The sequence below is a fragment of the Rhea americana genome, unplaced genomic scaffold (genome assembly GCF_003343005.1).
Source record: "Rhea americana isolate MKP2758 unplaced genomic scaffold, rheAme1 scaffold_99, whole genome shotgun sequence".
NCBI classification, from domain to species: Eukaryota; Metazoa; Chordata; class Aves; order Rheiformes; family Rheidae; genus Rhea; species Rhea americana.
The window spans coordinates 2455534-2474997 of NW_028187188.1; the positions used below are offsets into that span (position 1 = coordinate 2455534).

The window sequence follows — 19464 nt, forward strand, 5'->3', positions numbered from 1 at the left end:
CACAAAAGCACAGTAGCACAGAACTACTTGATTCCATTTGTATACAAAAAGCATGGTCTCAAGGAGGACAACTCCGCAAAAGATACTTCATGCTGCACAGCTGGCAATCAGCAAGGCTGGTATTCAGAGTCATCTGCATTAGCAGTTTGCTTTGCAAACTTGCAAGTTAAAAACTGAAACCAAAACGTTCGTATCAGGCAACAATCCCTGGAAGTAAACCAGCTACAAGTGGCAAAACACTGGAAATGTTCAGCCCATCTAAGATTACAAGATGATGCTACAAAAAATAAAAAGGAATCTTCAACAAGGAAAATGAGCAGTGTGCTACATCACCTGAGTAGATAAATACACACTCTCACAAYGCTTGGAACTGTCAACAGTCACTTTCTAAGACGGTTGTGTTTCAAAAAAAAAAAATCAAAACACTTTCTGCATGACAGGCCCTCTTGAAAATCCAAGTGAACCTTTCCAAGAGCTCTGTGTAAAAATACATATGCCCTCCTTGACAAAAACACCTGAGTTCATACAGTGAAAAGAGAAAAGCCTTGTCTCTTGCTGTCTGCCTCTTATCCTGTGTGTTCCAAAGTAAGATAACATTCTGTTGTGCAGGTTGCTGACATAATTTGTATTATGAAAGGTAAAGATACTTGCCATGGATTTTCGGGGCTTCTGGGTCATCCACACTGATAGCAATTATCTTCCAATCTGTCTCTCCTTCATCAATAAGAGCTAAAACTCCCAAGACCTTCACCTGAACAACCTCACCAGATGACCGAATCTGAAACACAGCATAACCTCACAGATTGGGGAAAAAAGCCACATGCAATTTCTGTTTTACCTTAGAGACAAAACAATTTCATTACCTTTTTGACCAACAGTTAGCAGAACTGCAGAACAGATCTGTAAACCCAATGCATATCATTCGATGTTACTTGCCTTTCTTCTACCACCACTCTCCAACTCTCAATTCTCTGGTCAGCATTTATTCAAGGAGAAACATGCTAGAGAAAATCTTTTATTCTCTTCTACTCTAGTTCCCCCACACTTTTTCTATCTTTACTCCAATCCGCAAGTCAAAGATATCTCTTACTCGTTTTCTAATTCCTTATTCCCACCTTCTGATTCTCTCAACTCTTGGTCTTCATTTTTCTCTTACTGCTCCTTCCTCTATACTCCAACATACACGTACGCCCATCCTTTCCTAAAAATATTAGTGCATCTCTTCTCCTTGTTTTCCTCGGAACCTTGTCCCTACGAGATGATATTCCTCTTCTAACTGCTTCTGGATCTCTAGAAATTCAGGCTTAGGCTCCTTTATGCAAAAGGAGGCACCTTTGCTTTCTTAAAATAGCCCCAGATATGCTTCCTACAAACTCATCCAGTTCATAACCCCATCTTTGATACTATGGAGCTCTGTTCCATTCTCTACTCCCTCTAGGTCTGTAGGATTTTATTCTTCCACTGAGCTAAACCGCTCTCTGATTCCTAATACTCAAAATCCTGTTTGCAGTATCTTTTTCATCCACCTACTTCATACCCTGTAATTCTGCAAGGGGATCCTGTCTCCTCCACTACAGGAAGGAGTCTATTTGCATTTGCACCTACGAGAAAATTCTCAAACCTATTTCCTTTGTAGATCTGCTCTTGTAATTTTACATGATGTCACATTACCTTATCTTTCAAGAAACCTACTTTTAACTCTAGTGCTACTAATAGGGGAAAAAAGAAAAGTAGTCTTTTTTCTTCTCTCAAATCATAACCCTCTCCTTCCTCATCCAAAACTCACCACCCAGCTACAGAACTTTAGGGTGATGTTCCTCACCTTCCCCTCTATCCAGTATCCAGACTTTATCAAATCCTGCTTTTTTTCTTCTCTAAAAATCCACATTTTCTTATCTATTCCCTCCCCAGATCTTCTGTTACTGCTTTTGCCATTCTGTCTTGTTTCCCATCTGCCCTTCTCTTCCAAAAGCAGTTACCAAATTATTAAAGTAATCTTGATAAATTAAATTAGTAAAGATGACAAACCTTTGAACCTATTTCACAAACATCAATAGGATCATTATCCCCACAACATCCTGTAATTTTATCTGTGTGGCTTGGATCTTCCCAGGTCTGTTAAAGCAAAGAAAAATATAAGTTAACAACCATTCTAAAATTACAATTCCTCTAACCACTAAACTACCAAAATTAATAAAAACACAAGTAAAAAACACTCTGCTTTCTGAAAAGTCTTGCTCCACAGAGGAAAAAAAAAGAAAGAAAGAAAGAAAAAGAAGAGAAAAGAAAAAGCAGACATGGTAAGACTGGGTATACTGTAACAAAACTACCAGCTGCATCGAAGATACAACACACAGGTTTTATCAATTTGCAGTGATCAAGGTGTCAGAGGACCCTGAACATGTATTATTCCAGTTACTCCTGCTTGCAGGATTAAGCAAGGATATTCCAGGATATTTAGTGTATTCTTTTGGTATACTTGCACTAATATAAGTTGCTTTCGAAACCATCCAGGTTTTGAGCTGACCAAGCTTCCAGGTATGCAATTACTGGCAACCAACCACCTCTTTAAGGTTTTGAAATTTAGCTATGAAATATTTCTGAATACAAAGATACACACATACCCAAGAACAGCCAGTAGCTCAAGACTGAAGAAGCTTCCCTGTGACGTAGGTTAAAATCCTTGCTTTGACTTCTGTTTTAGCAATTAGTCATTGAGGTTTTTTTTTTTGTCTTTTACTGGCTTGGGATGAAAAACTTCATCCTAGAGTTGAAAAATTACTCCAGTAAGAATTTTGAGATCAATGAAGTTTTGCTGAAAGTGTGTCAGAAAGTTTTATTCCAAGGAGCTAGACTGTTAGTTCCTCTTGTCCACAGTCAAGCCTCCACCTAAATCTCATTTTTGAAAACTGGAGTTACACTGAAAGGCAAAACCATAAAAAGCAAGTGATAAGGTATTTAGGTAGCAGCATCATTATCAATAATTACTTAAGTGGAATCAAAAGAGAATTTGAATGTAAAACTTATTTTTCAATATTCTTCCAAAGCACTTTTTTTTATTTAAGGTCGCATTTTAGATAAATACTGGTATATGAGCACTAGAACACTAGTGATCCTCTCACTGAAGCAGATCCCTCAAGTAGCTTTCATAAGGACAGATGGATGGTTAACTAGGAACGCAGTGACCTCCAGACTATATTGCAGCAGCTCCTGAAATAATGACAGTCCTACTGTCTTTTTTTCCTTCTCTGTTCCACAGCATAAAATAGCAATGCCAGTAAAATCAGCAGCAAATATGTATCTTTTAGCCATATACCACAGCTAAACTTCTGGCAACTGCTGATTTTGATGACAAATCTTTCTGTGATAATGGAGACATTTAACTGGATCAGTCTCAGAGTTTGTGACAGCTGCTACTAAGAATCTGGAGTATTGTCTAGACTTTGACAATTGCAGGTGTAATGATCCAAGTGATCTTTTAAAGTTATTACAGAAAAGAATAATGAAAATTACCTCCAGCCCTCTGACTCACAAGGTAACAGGGGGAGTTGAACCTACCGCCTGGGGAAAGTGTCATCAGTTCAAACTACCTCATTTACACACGCAAATGTTCCAATGTTTAATTTTGGCTCTGTTCTAAAGTACAAACAAATTTCCAAACATTAAATGAAACTGTTGGTTCCTAACTATTTCTCTAATTAGAAACTTTTCCTACTGGGACCGCTGACTGGATATGAACTTTATTGCCATACTCCACCACCTACCACAGCATCTCCCCGTCAAGGATTACATATATTAGCATATTTTCAGGAGTAATAATCCATCACTCTACAGACAACAAGTTACCCTTTCTGGTTCTATCGGGTTTTTCAACACTAATTGAACATCAATGTGTTATTCACAGAAATGAAATAACCAAGTTTATAAACTTCCATTATATTCAAAATTTCTGTCATTAGCTGTTTTTTTTTTTCAGGGCTAAAATGAAAAATCTTAAGTGTGTTATGATCAGAAAAGTCTCATAGTTCGCAAGAAAGTTAAACCAGGCAGTTGGGGTTTAATCTGAAAAAGAATAGCTCTTGGATTCTTGTTTTTTGATACTCAGAAATCCCAATTAACATTTACACTGCAACAAATGAAGAGCTTAAATGAGTTTAAGAATGCCTTGTTTAAACAGGAAAGCACTACTTGACAAAGTATTCTTGAATGGCAGACCACAACAATTTAATTCTGTCACTACAATACAAAGAGGCAGACAGTGGAAGTTCTAAATTCSTGGATTATTTAACTCTTTCCTGAAACAGAGTGCTTATCTACACTCACATCCAAATTCTGATCAAAATTTATGGCCACAATAAAGGTCTACATTAAAAAAAATCTAATTTACAAATCTATCAAACAGAGACACCCTTATTCCAACTGATTTGCATTCAGGTAGTATTCAAGATTTACAAGGCAATTTACTTAGAAGACAGAAAAGTTTCACCATTATAACAAAAATGTTACCTGAGGGAGGGCACCATAATTCCATATATAACCCTTGTGAGGAAAGATATTTGCAACATATCGAAGCTTGCCTTTCTTTATATCTTGTTTAATGGGATTCAATGGCTCCTCAGTGGCAATCTGAGCAGATCGTGAAAGACGCAGAGAGAGAGAAAAAGAGAGAACTGTAAAATACAAAGCAATTCATTCTGTACCCAACCAGTTAGAAAGCTCCATCTGGGAGTATGTGTTTGTGGTTTGAGGAGTATTAAAAGTGTGATGGCCTCACTGTAAATCTCAAGGGTACATTCAAATAGCAACTTATTAAGGTTTTAAATAATGTTGTGAAGTATGCAAGGAAGAAAAAAAAATGAATCTAGAAAAGAAAGTCATAAMTTTGTACGGAGACTGTCATGGTCAAGCATAAATACGGAAGGGAACTTAAGTTAGAAGCTCATGTACTTTATGAGACAAGTTCAACAGAGATATAAATGGTAGCACGAGTTCTTCAAACACGGTCTCTGACAGCCATTGCAGAAGTGTTTCATTGTCTTCTCGCTCCCCACTCCTTGCTTTCCTAGTGCACACACTCTCTCTCTACATCACCTCTCAGCACACAAATCCTTCTAAGTAAGGACTAGTTGTGCATAGCCACCAAACACCAAATTCATGCAACTTTGGAAAGCTGCATTAGGAGAAGACATTTCTACTCCCAAAGGAGCATTCACATAAGGACTAAATCAATTATTGCAGAACAGTTTATCATGGACATCATCCACCACTGAAACCGTACATTAGCTAATTCACTGTAAYCATTCTTTTACCACTCCAACACTACAGCACAATTCATGTTATTTTGGGTGTTACTCAAGAACACTCATCTGAATGGCCTCATATTTGTCACAGGCTATGAGCATGGACTGGCTCAGGCGGTTCACAGCTTTGTACTTTGGTTACAAACACCACCAAAGTTAACCCAAAGGAATTGCACTTTTTTGAATCATACCATACTCTCAAAAGCACACAAACAAGCAAATCCTCCCCAAGAGCTGAGGTCCAGGTTCACACATTTCTAGTCTCACAATAGATTCTACCTGCAAGAGAACACCCTGAGCTTTAAGTAAAGACTTCAAATAGCAGGGGTAAAGGTGAACTCTGAGAAAGGGAACTCAGCTTCCACAGTAAGACATCATCTTAAAAATACATGCTAGTTTTCCAAGATAACTCGATTTCTAGAACAACAGCCGAGTTGGTAAACAGTTCAAATGGTATTCCAGCATCACAGAAAGAAGATAACAAAATTCTAAAATAATAGCTTGGAGAAGTTCTTTTTGGTGTTTTTAGTAATCAAAAGAGTTAACAGCTCAACCAACTTCCTTAAACGCATCCAGTAAACATCCCTAAAATTAATACAAATGTTAGAAAACACAGGAAAAACCCTAGTAAGACCTGTTGTTTTATCAACACCATAGACTACACATTACTCAGCTTCTGTATTTTAACAGTAGAGGAACAATCCTGTAAACTCTACTTACAGGCTATCTCCTGGCAGGAGCAAGTACTTTCAACCAGTGAGCTCTCCAAGTATTTTTTGTCACAGGAAAACAACTTTTCACTTGCCATTCCATTTGCCAGGACTTGGCCTAGCACACTATCATTTATACAGCAGAAATGAGAGGAACTAAATCCTCTGAACTGAATGTTAGATGAGCGAGCAGGCGTCAGAATAAATGTAGGACAATATCCTGAACCCAACACTCTAGGACCCTGTTGCAGGTATTCTGCACTCTGCAGTCAGAGGGCTGTAGAGAGTCATTGCTCATCTGCAGAAAGGAAACAAAATCAGAACCTCAGCATTTTATTTAACCATGAGGAAAATTTCTGTATGCACAACTTCAAATAAATATTTTAACAAAGAACACTTTATGTATTAAGGGTATCCTACATTCTGATTAAACTCTGAAATACTGTAATAGATCAAGTTGCCACAGCTTTCATAAATACTCAAGGAATTTTTTTTCTTAATTACCTCCATTTTTGCGTTTGTCCAACGAGGCACTTCTACAATCATATTAAAGAGTACCTAAAATAAAAACAATGAAAGAATCTGAAACAAAAGTCCACTTGATAATTAATACTCTGCAGCAAGACAAATTCTCTCCTCTATATTTAGCTACAGCGCATGTCAAATCCATTTCATCTGCTTTTATTTTGCTAAGTACAATTAGTCACCAGTTCCTCACAATGATATTCAATCTCCTCAGCTCCTCCTCCTTTTCCCTCCCTCTTTGAGAAGATGAACAACTACAAGATAGGGAAATCCACAGATGCTTTTTATTCTAATCTCATACTTCTTGTTTAATAAGCCTGTGGAATGATATACTACAAGGCAGTGTTGATCTACTAGCCAAAGAGGACTGCATCTTTTTATGAGAAAGTTTCCCTCAAACACTGGAAAGAGTGCTTTTTCCCCCTATTTCAGGATTTCCTCTTCAGTCTCATACATTCTTAAAAACAAACATACAACATAACCAACCAGTGAGATACCTGATTCTCAGTCAAATCTAACTAAAAGGATCCAAAATGAATTCAAAAGTGATAGCGGAGGAAGGATCTGCACACAGATATCTAATGTTTCCATCAGTCTTTTTCCCCACCAGAAACCAACTGAAAACAGTTTTAAGGAAAAAAAGAAATAAACAAGCAAACAAAAACTAAAAACAAAAGCAAGTAAGCTTTCAGGCTTTTAGGAGAGGAAAAAAAAAAAAAGTCTAAACTCTTCTTACTGGAGAGGATAAAGTGACATTTTCCAAAGAGAAGAACTATTTGAGCAGCTATCTGTTGCAAGGTTTCTTCTACCTAAGCAAAGCTAAGCACTACAAGGGAGGAGAGAGTATTAATCAAAATCCGGTCACTAGTCCAATCCATCCAGCAACACCTAAAATCTATTTTCTCCAAGATTACTAAAATAACCCCAAAATATTACATTGCCCAGGTACTGTGACAACTCACTACAGCCAAGGTAGTACTGGTATGAAAAATGTTGGTATTAAAAAAGCAACAGTCAAGAAAGGATACACTATGTTTTTAAAGAAATTTGAGAAATACAAGGCCAAAGCAACTGAAAAGTTGTATAGACTCTTCAGCTCCATTGCAATTAAGGCACTAGCACTCATTTAAATTTTTGTGCTTTTGCTCTTTGTAACCTGCATTTACAGCAAACCAATACCACTGCCATGGCCTATGTCACAGTCTAACAAAAGTCATGCCAATGGTTCTATGAACTATCCTCCTCTCCTCAAACCTGGAAAGACATAACAAGGCAAAGAAAAAGTCTCAGCTATCACTCACTGTTTTTCCCATAAGATAACAAGCTATGCACAATCCTGATAAACACTGAATTCCTAGAACATCTTTTTAAATTTTGTCATCTATAAGTATTGTCTACATACTATAATCAGTGGTGTCAAATATATCAAACAAGGAAAAAAGGAGGAAGGGGAGGAAGAAAGGTGCTTCAGATCAGTTTCATAAGGTAGCCCTTACATATAAGAATAGCTGAAATAGAGCAGTAACTGGAAAGAGAGCTCAAAAATGTCTACACTAAGGAAGCAGATGCCGAAGGGGTGTGCAGCAGGTAGGAAAGCAGCAGGTAAGGAATCCAAATAAAGTTTGCATATCTGAGAAACATCTGGAAAAATACTTCTCAGCATTGGAAAGCCAATGCTGACAAGTAGCTCTATGGGAACCGCCAGCAAGTGTTCCAAATTGGTAGCTATAGGCAAAAAACTTACAGACTACTCCTAGAATGATACTCAGTGTCTTCCTCTCCATCATATTCCTATGTTTTTGTTGTGAGAGATGCCATTACATATTTGCCTAACTGTATCTAGTGCAATGGCCTCAAGAACCTGCAAATGTTAGTTTTGAACTTTCATTGGTTAGAAGTTAGTCAGGGTTTTCACAAGAACAACTCTCATGGCTAGACGATAGCTACACTGAAGTACATATAATGCTTTTCTCACACAGAATCATTTGCATTTAACTGAGCTTTAAGACTAGGGCTTTATAATTTGTGGTATCAGTCAAAAGTGATTTGCCAAGAGTCTTAAATGTGACAGCCTGACAGATTAATTCATATGCAAAAAAACCCCAAAGTACTCTCTCTAATGTTAAGCTGCCACAGGCGTTTACAAGAGATTAATAACTTCATGCAGTGCTTACATTTAAAAATAAAAAGTTTATTTATAGGACAATCAGATTTTCAGTGATGAGGCAGGATTCACTGGAGTGGAAAGGAGAGCACATATTAGATAGTCTGACAGCTGGAAACAGAAACGTATATTTCTATCTTTGTTTTTCCCCCCTTCTCTTTCCTGTCATTTCCTTTCCTTGTTCCTTGCCTAAGCAACACCCGAAGATTTTTCCACCATTCTTATTTCCCACACTTATTTCTTCTGTCCACTTGAATGTTCAGCCCTGAGATCTTTGCTGCAAAACAGTCCTCACCTCAGCTGCAAACAGAAATGCAAATGTCAGACACCATGTGTCTCCCTAGATTACCACCTGCAGATGCTATTGAGTGATTACTTTTACCCAGGCAATGACCTTGATATTTTTAATTATTAAAACAAAAATCCCATCTCACCAAAAATTCAACTTCTACCCCCCTCAAGTAACGGTAAGATTGCTCCAACAGCCCATTTGACACACCTTCTGTAGGAAGAAGAGGAAAACTCCAAAGTTGCCCTTTCATGAGAGATCAGCTATGTGCTTTGGGAAGCTCCCAGACCTTTCTTACCCTCTTTAAAGTTTCTCCCCCTAACAGTTCTGTTAGGCAGTGAATCCAGTGTTGGCATATGTGCTCTTTCCAGAGTCATAAACCTCTGCCAGGAATAACAACTGTCTAGAATAATGACAAAAAGATAGTCTTCCAAATAACTACCAGCTATCTAGTAAATTAGTTTACCATTTAACAGCCTCAGTATGATGGCAATCAATAGGCCTGCCTATGAGATAACCGCTTGCCAGAAGTCAAGACTAAACTGAACACTACAAGAGCCTAATCCAGAAGGGACTTCACTTCCTGAAGGCAGACTRTGGAACAGGCCAAAGTAGTTCCTGCAGGCTACTCTCATGCTGACCCTGCTGGCTGATGGTTTCTTCAGAGGGACAGTATCCTGGAGCATGAAAAAAAGATGAAATAGTTTCCTAGATTCAGAAAAAGAGACAGACCCTAACAGCTAGGGGAAGAGATCTAGCAGAGCCCTGAAGGACTTTCAACCCAAAATATTATGTAGCTTTATTGACTTAGGGTTAATGTGAACAGAAGGTAGACACTTACGCTCTATTAGACAAGTATACCGAGGAGGTAATGAATAAAAAAAACTGCTCAATGGAACTTAAAAGTTTATTTCTTAAATCCTAAAACCAAGTATGAAAGTAGGCAGCAAATGACATTACAAGGAACAAACAATACCTTTAAACAGTAAGGACTTCCAAAGAACTACAGTGTAACTTTACCATATGGGAACATACAGAGAAGGTAAGTGTTTGCTTTACCAGGGCGCTTCCTGCAGCAAGGCTCAGCAATTTATTGCATTCCACTTTAACTGAGTATCATTTTTAATTTATTCTAATATCACTTTTACTGATGTCATTTCACATGGACAAAAAGAGCAGCTTTGTTTTTTTTAAATCACAGAGAGCTAGAAAGGAATACACTTCAAGATGCTCATACAGCAAATATTCAGAAAAGCAAAGAAAATATAGATTGCTGAATCTAAGCAAGCCATGAGTCAGCATTCTCTCTGCTAAGACCAATGGCCAAAGATAACTGCTGGCTCTACCTGTACAGATTCTTRCAAAAGACAGCTCATTCAGATCAGGATATGCTATCACAAACCTGAGTATCACAGGCCAATAGACCTAAGCAAAGCATATTTCTCACATTCTTCCATTTCTGCAACCTTTCTGGATTCCCATTCCCACAAAAAACTCTTTCTTGCCTGCCTAACTTTCCCCTTTCTCATTCAACCACTTCCCTTCTCAGTCTTCCCAAGCTCTTGAGCTGGTGCATTTGAGGGGAGGGTTTTGAACAGGTATGATTTTGCACAAAGGTTGCAACAGGTAATGCTCAACTCTGAAGGTTCAGTAAATTTGAAGCAAAACTAGAGCAACTTGTACAGAGCAAGGGAAATGACAACATGAGAGGCAGAAAAAGATACAAAACGAGGAACAGAAAGTCAGTAAGATTTCTTAAAATGACAAACATCGCCACTTTTTAAGTCCTGATTGCCATTCACCATCACCCTTGCATGAGGGGGATAGGAGGTACGCTGAAGCTTACAATTACTTTAGTCATTTTTACAGTAGAGTGCTTTCAGAAAAAAAAAAATGAAAGCATTAGAGACAGCATTTGAGAGCTGCTGACCCTCCTCACTGAGAAGCTCTGAACTCACAAGACAAAAAAAAAAAAAAAAAAAAAAAAGAAAAAAAAAGCAGCTACCATTTCCATTTCTTTTCTGTCTGCTCATTTGCAATCTTACAGAGATTCTCACCAGCCATCAAGTGAATACAGCAGCATGCACTTGAGGACTAATGAGAACGAAAAGGATGAGCTGCAGTCCACCAGCAGTCTGAACAAAGAACAACGCCTTCAATAACAGAAGTTTAAAAGGGGGGGGGGAGGAGGGAAAGAAGGGGAGGGGGAATGAAAAGAAGCACTGTCATGAAATTCAACCAGAAATAAACGGAGAGGGGCTTGCTTATAACATGAGTCCCATTCGCAACCTAACACTTGCTACAAGGTATTTGCCTAAGAAAACATCAAAACAGATGCCAGTAACATCTGGAGACCAAATACTCTGCCTAAAAGAGAAGTCAATGGAAGTTTTCCAATACAAATTAACAGGCCACATGGCTGTGTGCGTGGGGGTGAGAGGGGTTCAAGAAGGCGTGCAGTGCCCAGCATACACAAAATGCYTACAGCCTTTTCCTGCTGTACTTCCCTCATATTGCACTGGAAAGGAAATCAAGAATACTATGGAAGAGTTTTAACCCACAAGCGTCCTAGAAATAGCGTCAKGCACACTCACTTAGAAGATAAACTAGTTACTGGACATACTAACTCATGAAATTACTCAGCATAGCTTTGACATGGATGAAAATGAAACACTGACTTTCTCAAGTTTTAAGAAATTGTTTCTTTGAAGTTAAGTTCAATCAAATCACTGATACAGCTTTCTCAGCAAAATCTCTACTCCAATAGATACTAACCCGATTGCTGAGTGAAGATTACTTCCGTCCTGCTCAGCATTTGCTAATCTACATGAGCGCAAAGCAAGATTTATGATAGATCGATTAAAAAAGACTCAAGTTCATGTATCAGGATGAAACCTCCACTGATGGGCAAAAATTTGGAACATGCTACTGCATATGTAATGGACTTATTACAGTCTGGGTGACAATTTCTGAAAAGGGGTCCAACATGACYGCAGAAGGCTACAGAGGCTGTAGTTAACATAGGCTACAAAATTTGCACCTGTAGTATATGGAAAACGTTGCCAGTTGCCAGCTTTCCCCCCTCATGAAATGTACTGACTTAATCATAAGACAACTCCGGCACCACAGTTTTGAACTCTGTTCCAAGCATGAGGCCCTCTATCAGATCACCTATTCAGACTGCTTGCCCACTCTGATGACCCCTTATATCTCATGTGACTGGCTTATTTATCAGAAGTTTTCGCCTGACAGAGGGAATTCAACTCAAGTCCACAAGGGCATTGCAGTATTGTGCAATCCACAGGACACAACAAAACAAAAGCTGTCCTGTTTCTTTCTTCCTCCCCCTAGTGCCTTTTTATTTTTTTTTTTTTTTAACTGCTCTTGTGGGTCTCTGCAAGTTAAAGGAGGATAATCTTGACATGCATGGACAGATTCCTTACTAAGGCCAACATTTTAAATAAAACCTTGTATTCAAGAACACCTGAGTCCTCTGAATGAACTGATATGCGAACATTTCACCAAAGACACGTATAATGACAAGGGGATTAGAAACCTTTTCAGTACAGCAGGGAAGAAACACATCTTGAAAAGGCAGCAATGACCTCTTGGAACCTTCTTCCTGCCACCTGGCTCTGAGACCATATTCAACAATCAGTCTCCAACAGAGTTTTCACTGTAATCACAGGGAGAACATCCACTCTCCCAGACAGAGATGTGAAACTTTTGATGCCTTTCATAGAGATTTATTTGGGCAAGAGTGGATTTTGAGTGCTTTCAATGCTTAAGACAAAGCTGAGGTTCAGATTGCAAACCRGCAATAATTTGAGACTAAGGCTAAATATGATTTCTTCCAACATAGTTCCTTCCTGAAGATAGCTTCTCTCAAGTCTTCACACAGTTGAAAAACATCCATGAAAGCCAAAAGATTAGTTGTCAACAGCAGCTGCAAAGCCAGATTTAATTGCAATTTTGGGGAGGTCTACAATGCTGCAAAAAATGGCTGCACTACTGAGAACAGTAATGCCACTTTTCCCTTAGAACTAAGACAAGCTGAAATTGCAAACCAGCGAACATACAGATTTCTAAAACGTGTGCTCCCCTATCCCATTAATGTTGAAAGCTGAAACTCCTGTTTTTGAAACCTTCTTTCTTATCATAAATGCCAAGAATAATTTGAAATAGATCAGATAAACTGAAGAGACACATGCAAAATTATCTTCATTTTCCATAGATAAACTGCCATCTTATAAAAAAGATTTTTCGCATAATTTAACACATATTTTTAAGGGGCCATTCACTTGTGGAGACTAAAAAATAATCACTATTCTAAAAGCCTAAGTTTTAAGGATGTGGCTGTGATCATAGGCACCTTTGAATCTTGGCCAAGTTCAGTGCAAGAATCTACTGAACACAAGATATTAACAATACCTTTTGCATGCCTAGAGGACAGTAAGGAGTACATTGCTTCAAAGGTCTTTATAAACCAATAAATAGCATTAAATTCCCCATTTCTCCCTTCTCTCTTGATTACACCTTCTTCCCCTAAATGCAGAGATGCACTTCTCACCAGACCAAGATGAGGAGAGCCGCTGAAGAACCCAGTGTAAAAAGAAGGAACACTACTTTCCTGAACACAAAGACCCCTCTATTTTCTCCCTTCTCCCCAGCTCTGAAAGAAGAAAAATGCGTTTTCTAAATTATTTGCCTTCTCATATTTCACCATCTAAGTAAAAACCAAGCATGGTTGGGAAGCCTACAGTCTACACATTCGTTTGCTTGCTCACATCGCGTGCCCACAAAGATCGGAAAGTACAGCTTCCTTTGCTCTTTTTCTGTGGTTCTATTAAACCACAGTCTACAGCACACTTACAGCAGAAGTTATGTGAAGCAGCCTGGGGTCTCCACTGGCCCAGAGGGCAAGAGCTTCTCAGCCTCGCTTGATTTCCCCTGCCCCCAAATGACCCAGAGATAAAGAAAAATGGAACTACAAACATGGTTTTAAACAAGCTATCATGCTTTCCACTACACATGCAAAAGCRGTTTTGAGCAGTTTTAGACCCTGCATAGAACAGGTTTTGCATCTTCAAAGCTCACAGATATCGTCACAGTACTTATAAGCAGATAAGAAACATAATACTTGATTTCCAGCAAGACCAGTAATTAAGAACTCATGTTACAGTGTCTCAACAGCCATACTCTTTTTCTTCTACAATTCACCTTTTAGGCATAACTCTACATCTACCAAATAACCAGGAAGTCTAAATAGTGTTATCTAGGCATTGTAGCCTAAATGAATCACAAGGTAAAGGAAGAGGAAATACATTTAATGCCTGACTGCAGGATTGCATGGGGACAGGTATACAGCAAAAGAACCAGTATACTACACACTGCAAATCTGAACCCAGACAACTAGGACAGTTCTGTCACAGGACATGGGTAGCTGCAGTTTTACAATAAAACTGATCAAACAAGTGTTAAGAAGATTCTGGGAAGTCCAACAGACATTAAGATGCTTATATAGATGGCATGAAACCTCATCTCTAGCAGCCAAGTTCTGAGGGGTGAAAGAACCATCACGGTCTTAAAATATAGTTTTATTTCATTTTTTTCTTTCATTTTTTCTACTCAATTTTTGATGTATGCCTGTGCCAAGGAAAGCATTGCAAAAAACGCTATGCATTGTAAACAACACACTTGCATAATCAAATCTTGTTTCACAGAAAAAGACAGCAGATCTTCCATGTTTTGGGGGGCTTCTGTTAGGTTTAGCTTTGTTACCAGCTAATTCCAAAGCATTAGTACATGTGATCTTCTCTCCTTTGGATTTCCCAGATGAGAAAAGGACAAAAGAAAAGGTTTAAACAACAGACAGTAAGTCTAATTTCTGCCCCAGCTAGATCTCCAAAGTTTTGTATAAACAAAATATCACCCCACAGTCAAAGCATAATGTATATTTCATTATGGGAGCTTTCTTTGCAAATGTTTCTGAATGTAAYAGGAAAAAAGATAATGTATGAACTTTGCAATAACCATAATGAACCTTTCAGGGAGTGGTAAAGAGTATTTGTCTTAGAGAATGTCTTGACGAATAAAAAAAAAATACTGACATTCCTGGCCCATTCAAAGAGGAGAATATTAAATCCCTTTAAGCTTTCTCCTCCTAAAACACTTGCATTTGAAGATGTGTTAACCTTACTCAGTGAAAGACATAGCTCTTTTTGTCCACCATGACTGGAAATGCTGTTAGAGCTGGTCTATTACAAGCAGAGAACAGCAAAGTCACATTTAACTAAAATATATATCTTGGCAGTACCTCACTTCCAGTAGTCTTTGATCTCTTTGCTGGAATCTCTTTATCCTGTAAGAAAAGAGCAAAGAAAAAAAGTGTATGAAGAACATTAGAGAAGAAGAACTTATTCATATAAATATGGATAGTACTAGTTTTAAATGCAATTGAAACATCGTTGTCTGAGTATAAGGGCCTAAACTACTACTTTTAAAAATATGTGGTCAGTCTCTTTGATTATGAAATTATAACCTTCCAGATGTTAACAGAAGAAAATAAAAATGGATGGGGAAACATCCATTTTTTTCCCTGCTGCACAAGTTTTTAAGCAGCAGTTTATGCCTGTCCTCAATTAGTTTAAAAAAAAAAAAAAAAAAAGAATCATCTTCCTGTTCACTTGAAAAAGATGAAAAGCAAAACTGAAAAGCAAAATTGAAAATAAGTCTGGAGTTATCCATCATTAAAGAAAGCCCACAAAGCTTAGATCAGAGGAGGGAAAAAACACAACATACAACTCCTTACCTTCTCCTCTTACACAGAAAGTAAAATCAATATAGATCTTTCTAATGATTCCCTTCCCTTCTCCTCCCACTAGTCCCTATATTTTGCAGAAAATTCTTCCCATGTTGAAGTAGCCAAAGTGAAAGGCTCTCCATAATTATATTATGGAACAGCAATGTCCTACCAATCTATAAAATTTCCATCGTCTCTCTCTCTAAACCTTAAATTCTGGATCCAGGGACAACAAGGCCCCCATGGAATGCATGGGTGAAAATGACTTTTAGTTTTCTAGCAATAGTACCAACTGCACCAGGCATCTTATCAATGTGACTCTGAATAACGCATTCCTCTTCCCTTGACTAGCATGCTTACGCTTCGTGCTCAAACAGTTTCAGGTATATTTTTAGCTCTCACTTTAAATAATTCAAGAGACTTGATTCATTAGTTCAAAAGTCTCAATCTGAATATACGTTAGAGCTGTTGACTTTTCTCATCATTTGTATCATCCAAAGGGCCCCAGCAACAAATCAAGACAACGGCTGAAATCTTCCCAATCTGTTTGTGCAACAAGTATACCATAATAAGCAAACATAAGCCTAAACCAAAGGCTTGCAGTTCCCACCGGTGACATATAAAACAGGCGTTTCATTATTGCTGTAATGAAACTCCAGGGAGTATGGCTAACAAGACGTGAAAGCACTCAGCTGCACCTCACGCCTTGTAATTCTCCAAAGGTGCGATTACCACTTTTCTCTTGGGCATTATTGTTGTCTTCCAATTACAATGCTCCTTTGGGGAATTAAAGAAATACACCGTAAGTCACATAAGTACATGCTATACCTCTCCCACAGTAAGGAAATGCACACATTTAATTGCAGATACAGAAAAATGTCATTTTAAAAGTGTAATGGTAGAAAAATGAATTCTAGAGCACATGAACGCAAACTTTAAACAAAGAAAATTACCACAAGATACAGGAAGAGGTCTTTTTCTCTCCCATCACTTGGAGTCTTAAGAAATCTAGGAACCGTTGCTTAAACGGTTATCATTATGTTTCACTACACGTTACTGAACTCAGAGAGTACTAGCTGGAGAAAAATAAAAGCACACTTTTACCTAAACAGTACCAACACAAACACTATCATTTTAGAAGCAGATTGTATTTCAAGGCATAAATACATACTTCTTTAGATTCAGCAAACAGTGGAATGTCATGAAATGGAGAAATATATCTACCCTCTGCATTCTCTGAAAAAAACAAACAAAAAAGTAGCATTACAAATCTAAACATACGCCATAAAACATCTGCATTCCCAACACTTAATATGCATTACAGAAATACATGGTGTGCAACAACTTCGTATCAACCCAACTATTTCTGAACTCTAATTTTAAAGACTACAAAATAAGCTATACTCAGGACAAAAAAAAATCGATTGTTTGACAAGGATTCATTAGAATCAAAATTATTGCTTTGGTAGTCAACAGCACACTTCTCTCTTCTCACTAACTGGCAATACAAGCTATGCAAAGATGAGAAAATCCTTTTATTTCCTCTTGTTCGCTTTCCTGGCAATACGTAGCCATTAGTGGTGGAGGCAGGTGGGGAATGATGTAAAATTCCCAGAGAACCTCAGCTCCATGAGCGACCAATGAATTTGTCTGGGTTTCTAGCAATGCTACCCATATAGCTACACCAGAAACTGAACTTCAAAACAGAAAGATAGAAATCCACTAGTGTATCATGACTGATCAATAGAATACAAAAAGGAAGAGATAACGGCTCAGGCCCTAGAATTGAAACCCCAGGCCTCCAAAATCAGCAGAAATCTGACTTTACTTCAACGATTTGCTCCCACTGGAGAAAAGAATTCACTGGAGTAGACACCAAAGCTTTTCAAAATACAGGGAAACTTTCAAAATGCCAAAAGCCCAAGGTTCTGCATGAGATCTGCATGTAGACAGAAGCATTATCAATAATGTAAGGCGCTAACACAAATCTGAAGTACTTCCTCCTCTGCCTGGGTCCCTCTTAAGGGTAAAGGGAAAAGCAGAGAATGCACTTCATTTGGCTTTGGACTCGCGCTTTGACCACCCCAACAAAGAAGAGTGGACAACAATTGTTTTTGTAACTTCTGAAAGTCTCCTAGATGTTTCTCCCAGATAAAGTTGCATTGTAGGCTGCTTGCTCTCACACACTGAATGGACTTGCTCTTGATGAGTTCCCACACAGACACCCCCTGGGGGACTGAACACAAGTGAGTCCTGGCAGGCTACCACTGACAGGAAACACGCCACCGCCATTTCTCTCAAAATCATCGAGAAGCCAGTGGACCTCAGATGCATAAAACCTGCGCTAGTAAAGTAAGTACCATACAGACAGCTTTGTTACTAAACACTTAACACTGAGACTGCACACCAAGAGCTCTTGCTGGTTTTTAGGAAACGTCCTTATGCCCACGCACCCAAGGTCCAGCCAAACAGGCTGCATAGGGCTGGTGACCCCCATTTCAGATGGCTGCCTCTGGTCACCATGACACTTTGGGAGGGAAGTGCCCAGGGGGCAGGCCACGCTTCCTTTGGTCCACTACGCCAGGCAGGCCGAGGCTCCTGCTGTCAAAGCATTCCTTGGCCTCACAAAACATCCTGTGGCCCTCACGGCCCCAGCTGCCACGGAGAGGGCACTGCTTTAGCCTCCCACACCTCGGGTCGCAGGTCCCCCTCGCCCTTGAGGGCTTTCAGGGCTGGGGGCACGGCCGTCCAGGGCACACCAGCCCCCAGGGCTGAGCAGGCCAAGCATCCCCTGAAACAGCCGGCTCRCAGGGAAATGCCGGAGGTTTCCACGCCAAACTGCCCCGAGGCAGGAGGGAGGCTCCTGAGGAGCCCCGGCAGCAGCCACTCACCCCCCTCCGCACCGTGCCCCACCAGGGGAGCGGCGGGGACAGAAGGGGTTTATGGAGCCCGGGGGGCTACTACTTACTAAAGTAGAGGCGGTAATCGGGCGAGTGGGACCGCCCCCGCTGCTCCGTGCCGTAGCGGGCCATGGCGCTGAGGCAGCAGCGCGGCGGCCTCCCCCACCCCCGCGCCGCCAGCAGCCGCAGCAGTCCCAGCGGCGCGCGCATGATGGCGACGGCCGCCGCCGCCGCCGCCGCCTCCCTCCCCTTCCTGCGGCCGCCGGGCCTGCGCTGACCCGCGCCCGCCCCGCCGGGACAGCCTCGCACGGCCGAGAGCGGAGGAGGGGGACTTCGGGCTGCCCCCGCCCGGTCCTTATCCCCTCCTTAACGCGCTGCGGAGGGGGAGCGGGAGCAGGAGCCGCCGCCTGAGGCAGAGCGCGGCCGTTAGCGGCGCGGGGCCCAAGATGGCGGCGGCGGCGGCGGCGGCGCGCGCGCGGAGCCGCTGTAACGGTCGGGGGGCGCCTCGGGGGCGGCGCGGGGTAGCCGAAGGTTCCCGAAGGTGCGTGCGTTTGTACGTTGAGCCCCGCCGATGCGTGTGGGAGGCTCTCCGCTGCGTTCAGGTTGAGCTGTTCTTCAGGCTTATTCCTCGACGTGTGATCTGATTCCTGTGACACCTTTGGCTTTGAATTCTGGTCCCTCTTCATTCATCTCTGAGGCGGGTTTTGRATGAATTTTATTCATCAACGTGGGTGGTAGTTCCTGGAGCAATGTTTCTTATTCACGAGTTTTCTT

General features: G+C 40.2%; 1 protein-coding gene across 1 annotated transcript in view; it reads right to left on the bottom strand.

Moving 5' to 3' along the window:
* Positions 1-19147, bottom strand: part of PPA2 (inorganic pyrophosphatase 2) — a 35418-nt gene extending 16271 nt beyond the window's left edge. The window contains exons 1-7 of the mRNA XM_085325606.1: positions 18759-19147; positions 16962-17026; positions 15305-15349; positions 6515-6568; positions 4507-4626; positions 2029-2115; positions 652-778 (exon numbers count right to left, since the gene is read on the bottom strand). Of these exons, the coding sequence (XP_085181732.1) occupies positions 652-778; positions 2029-2115; positions 4507-4626; positions 6515-6568; positions 15305-15349; positions 16962-17026; positions 18759-18900 (640 nt within the window). The 5' untranslated portion in view covers positions 18901-19147. The remainder of the gene's footprint in view (positions 1-651; positions 779-2028; positions 2116-4506; positions 4627-6514; positions 6569-15304; positions 15350-16961; positions 17027-18758) is intronic.
* Positions 19148-19464: the final 317 nt, after the last annotated feature.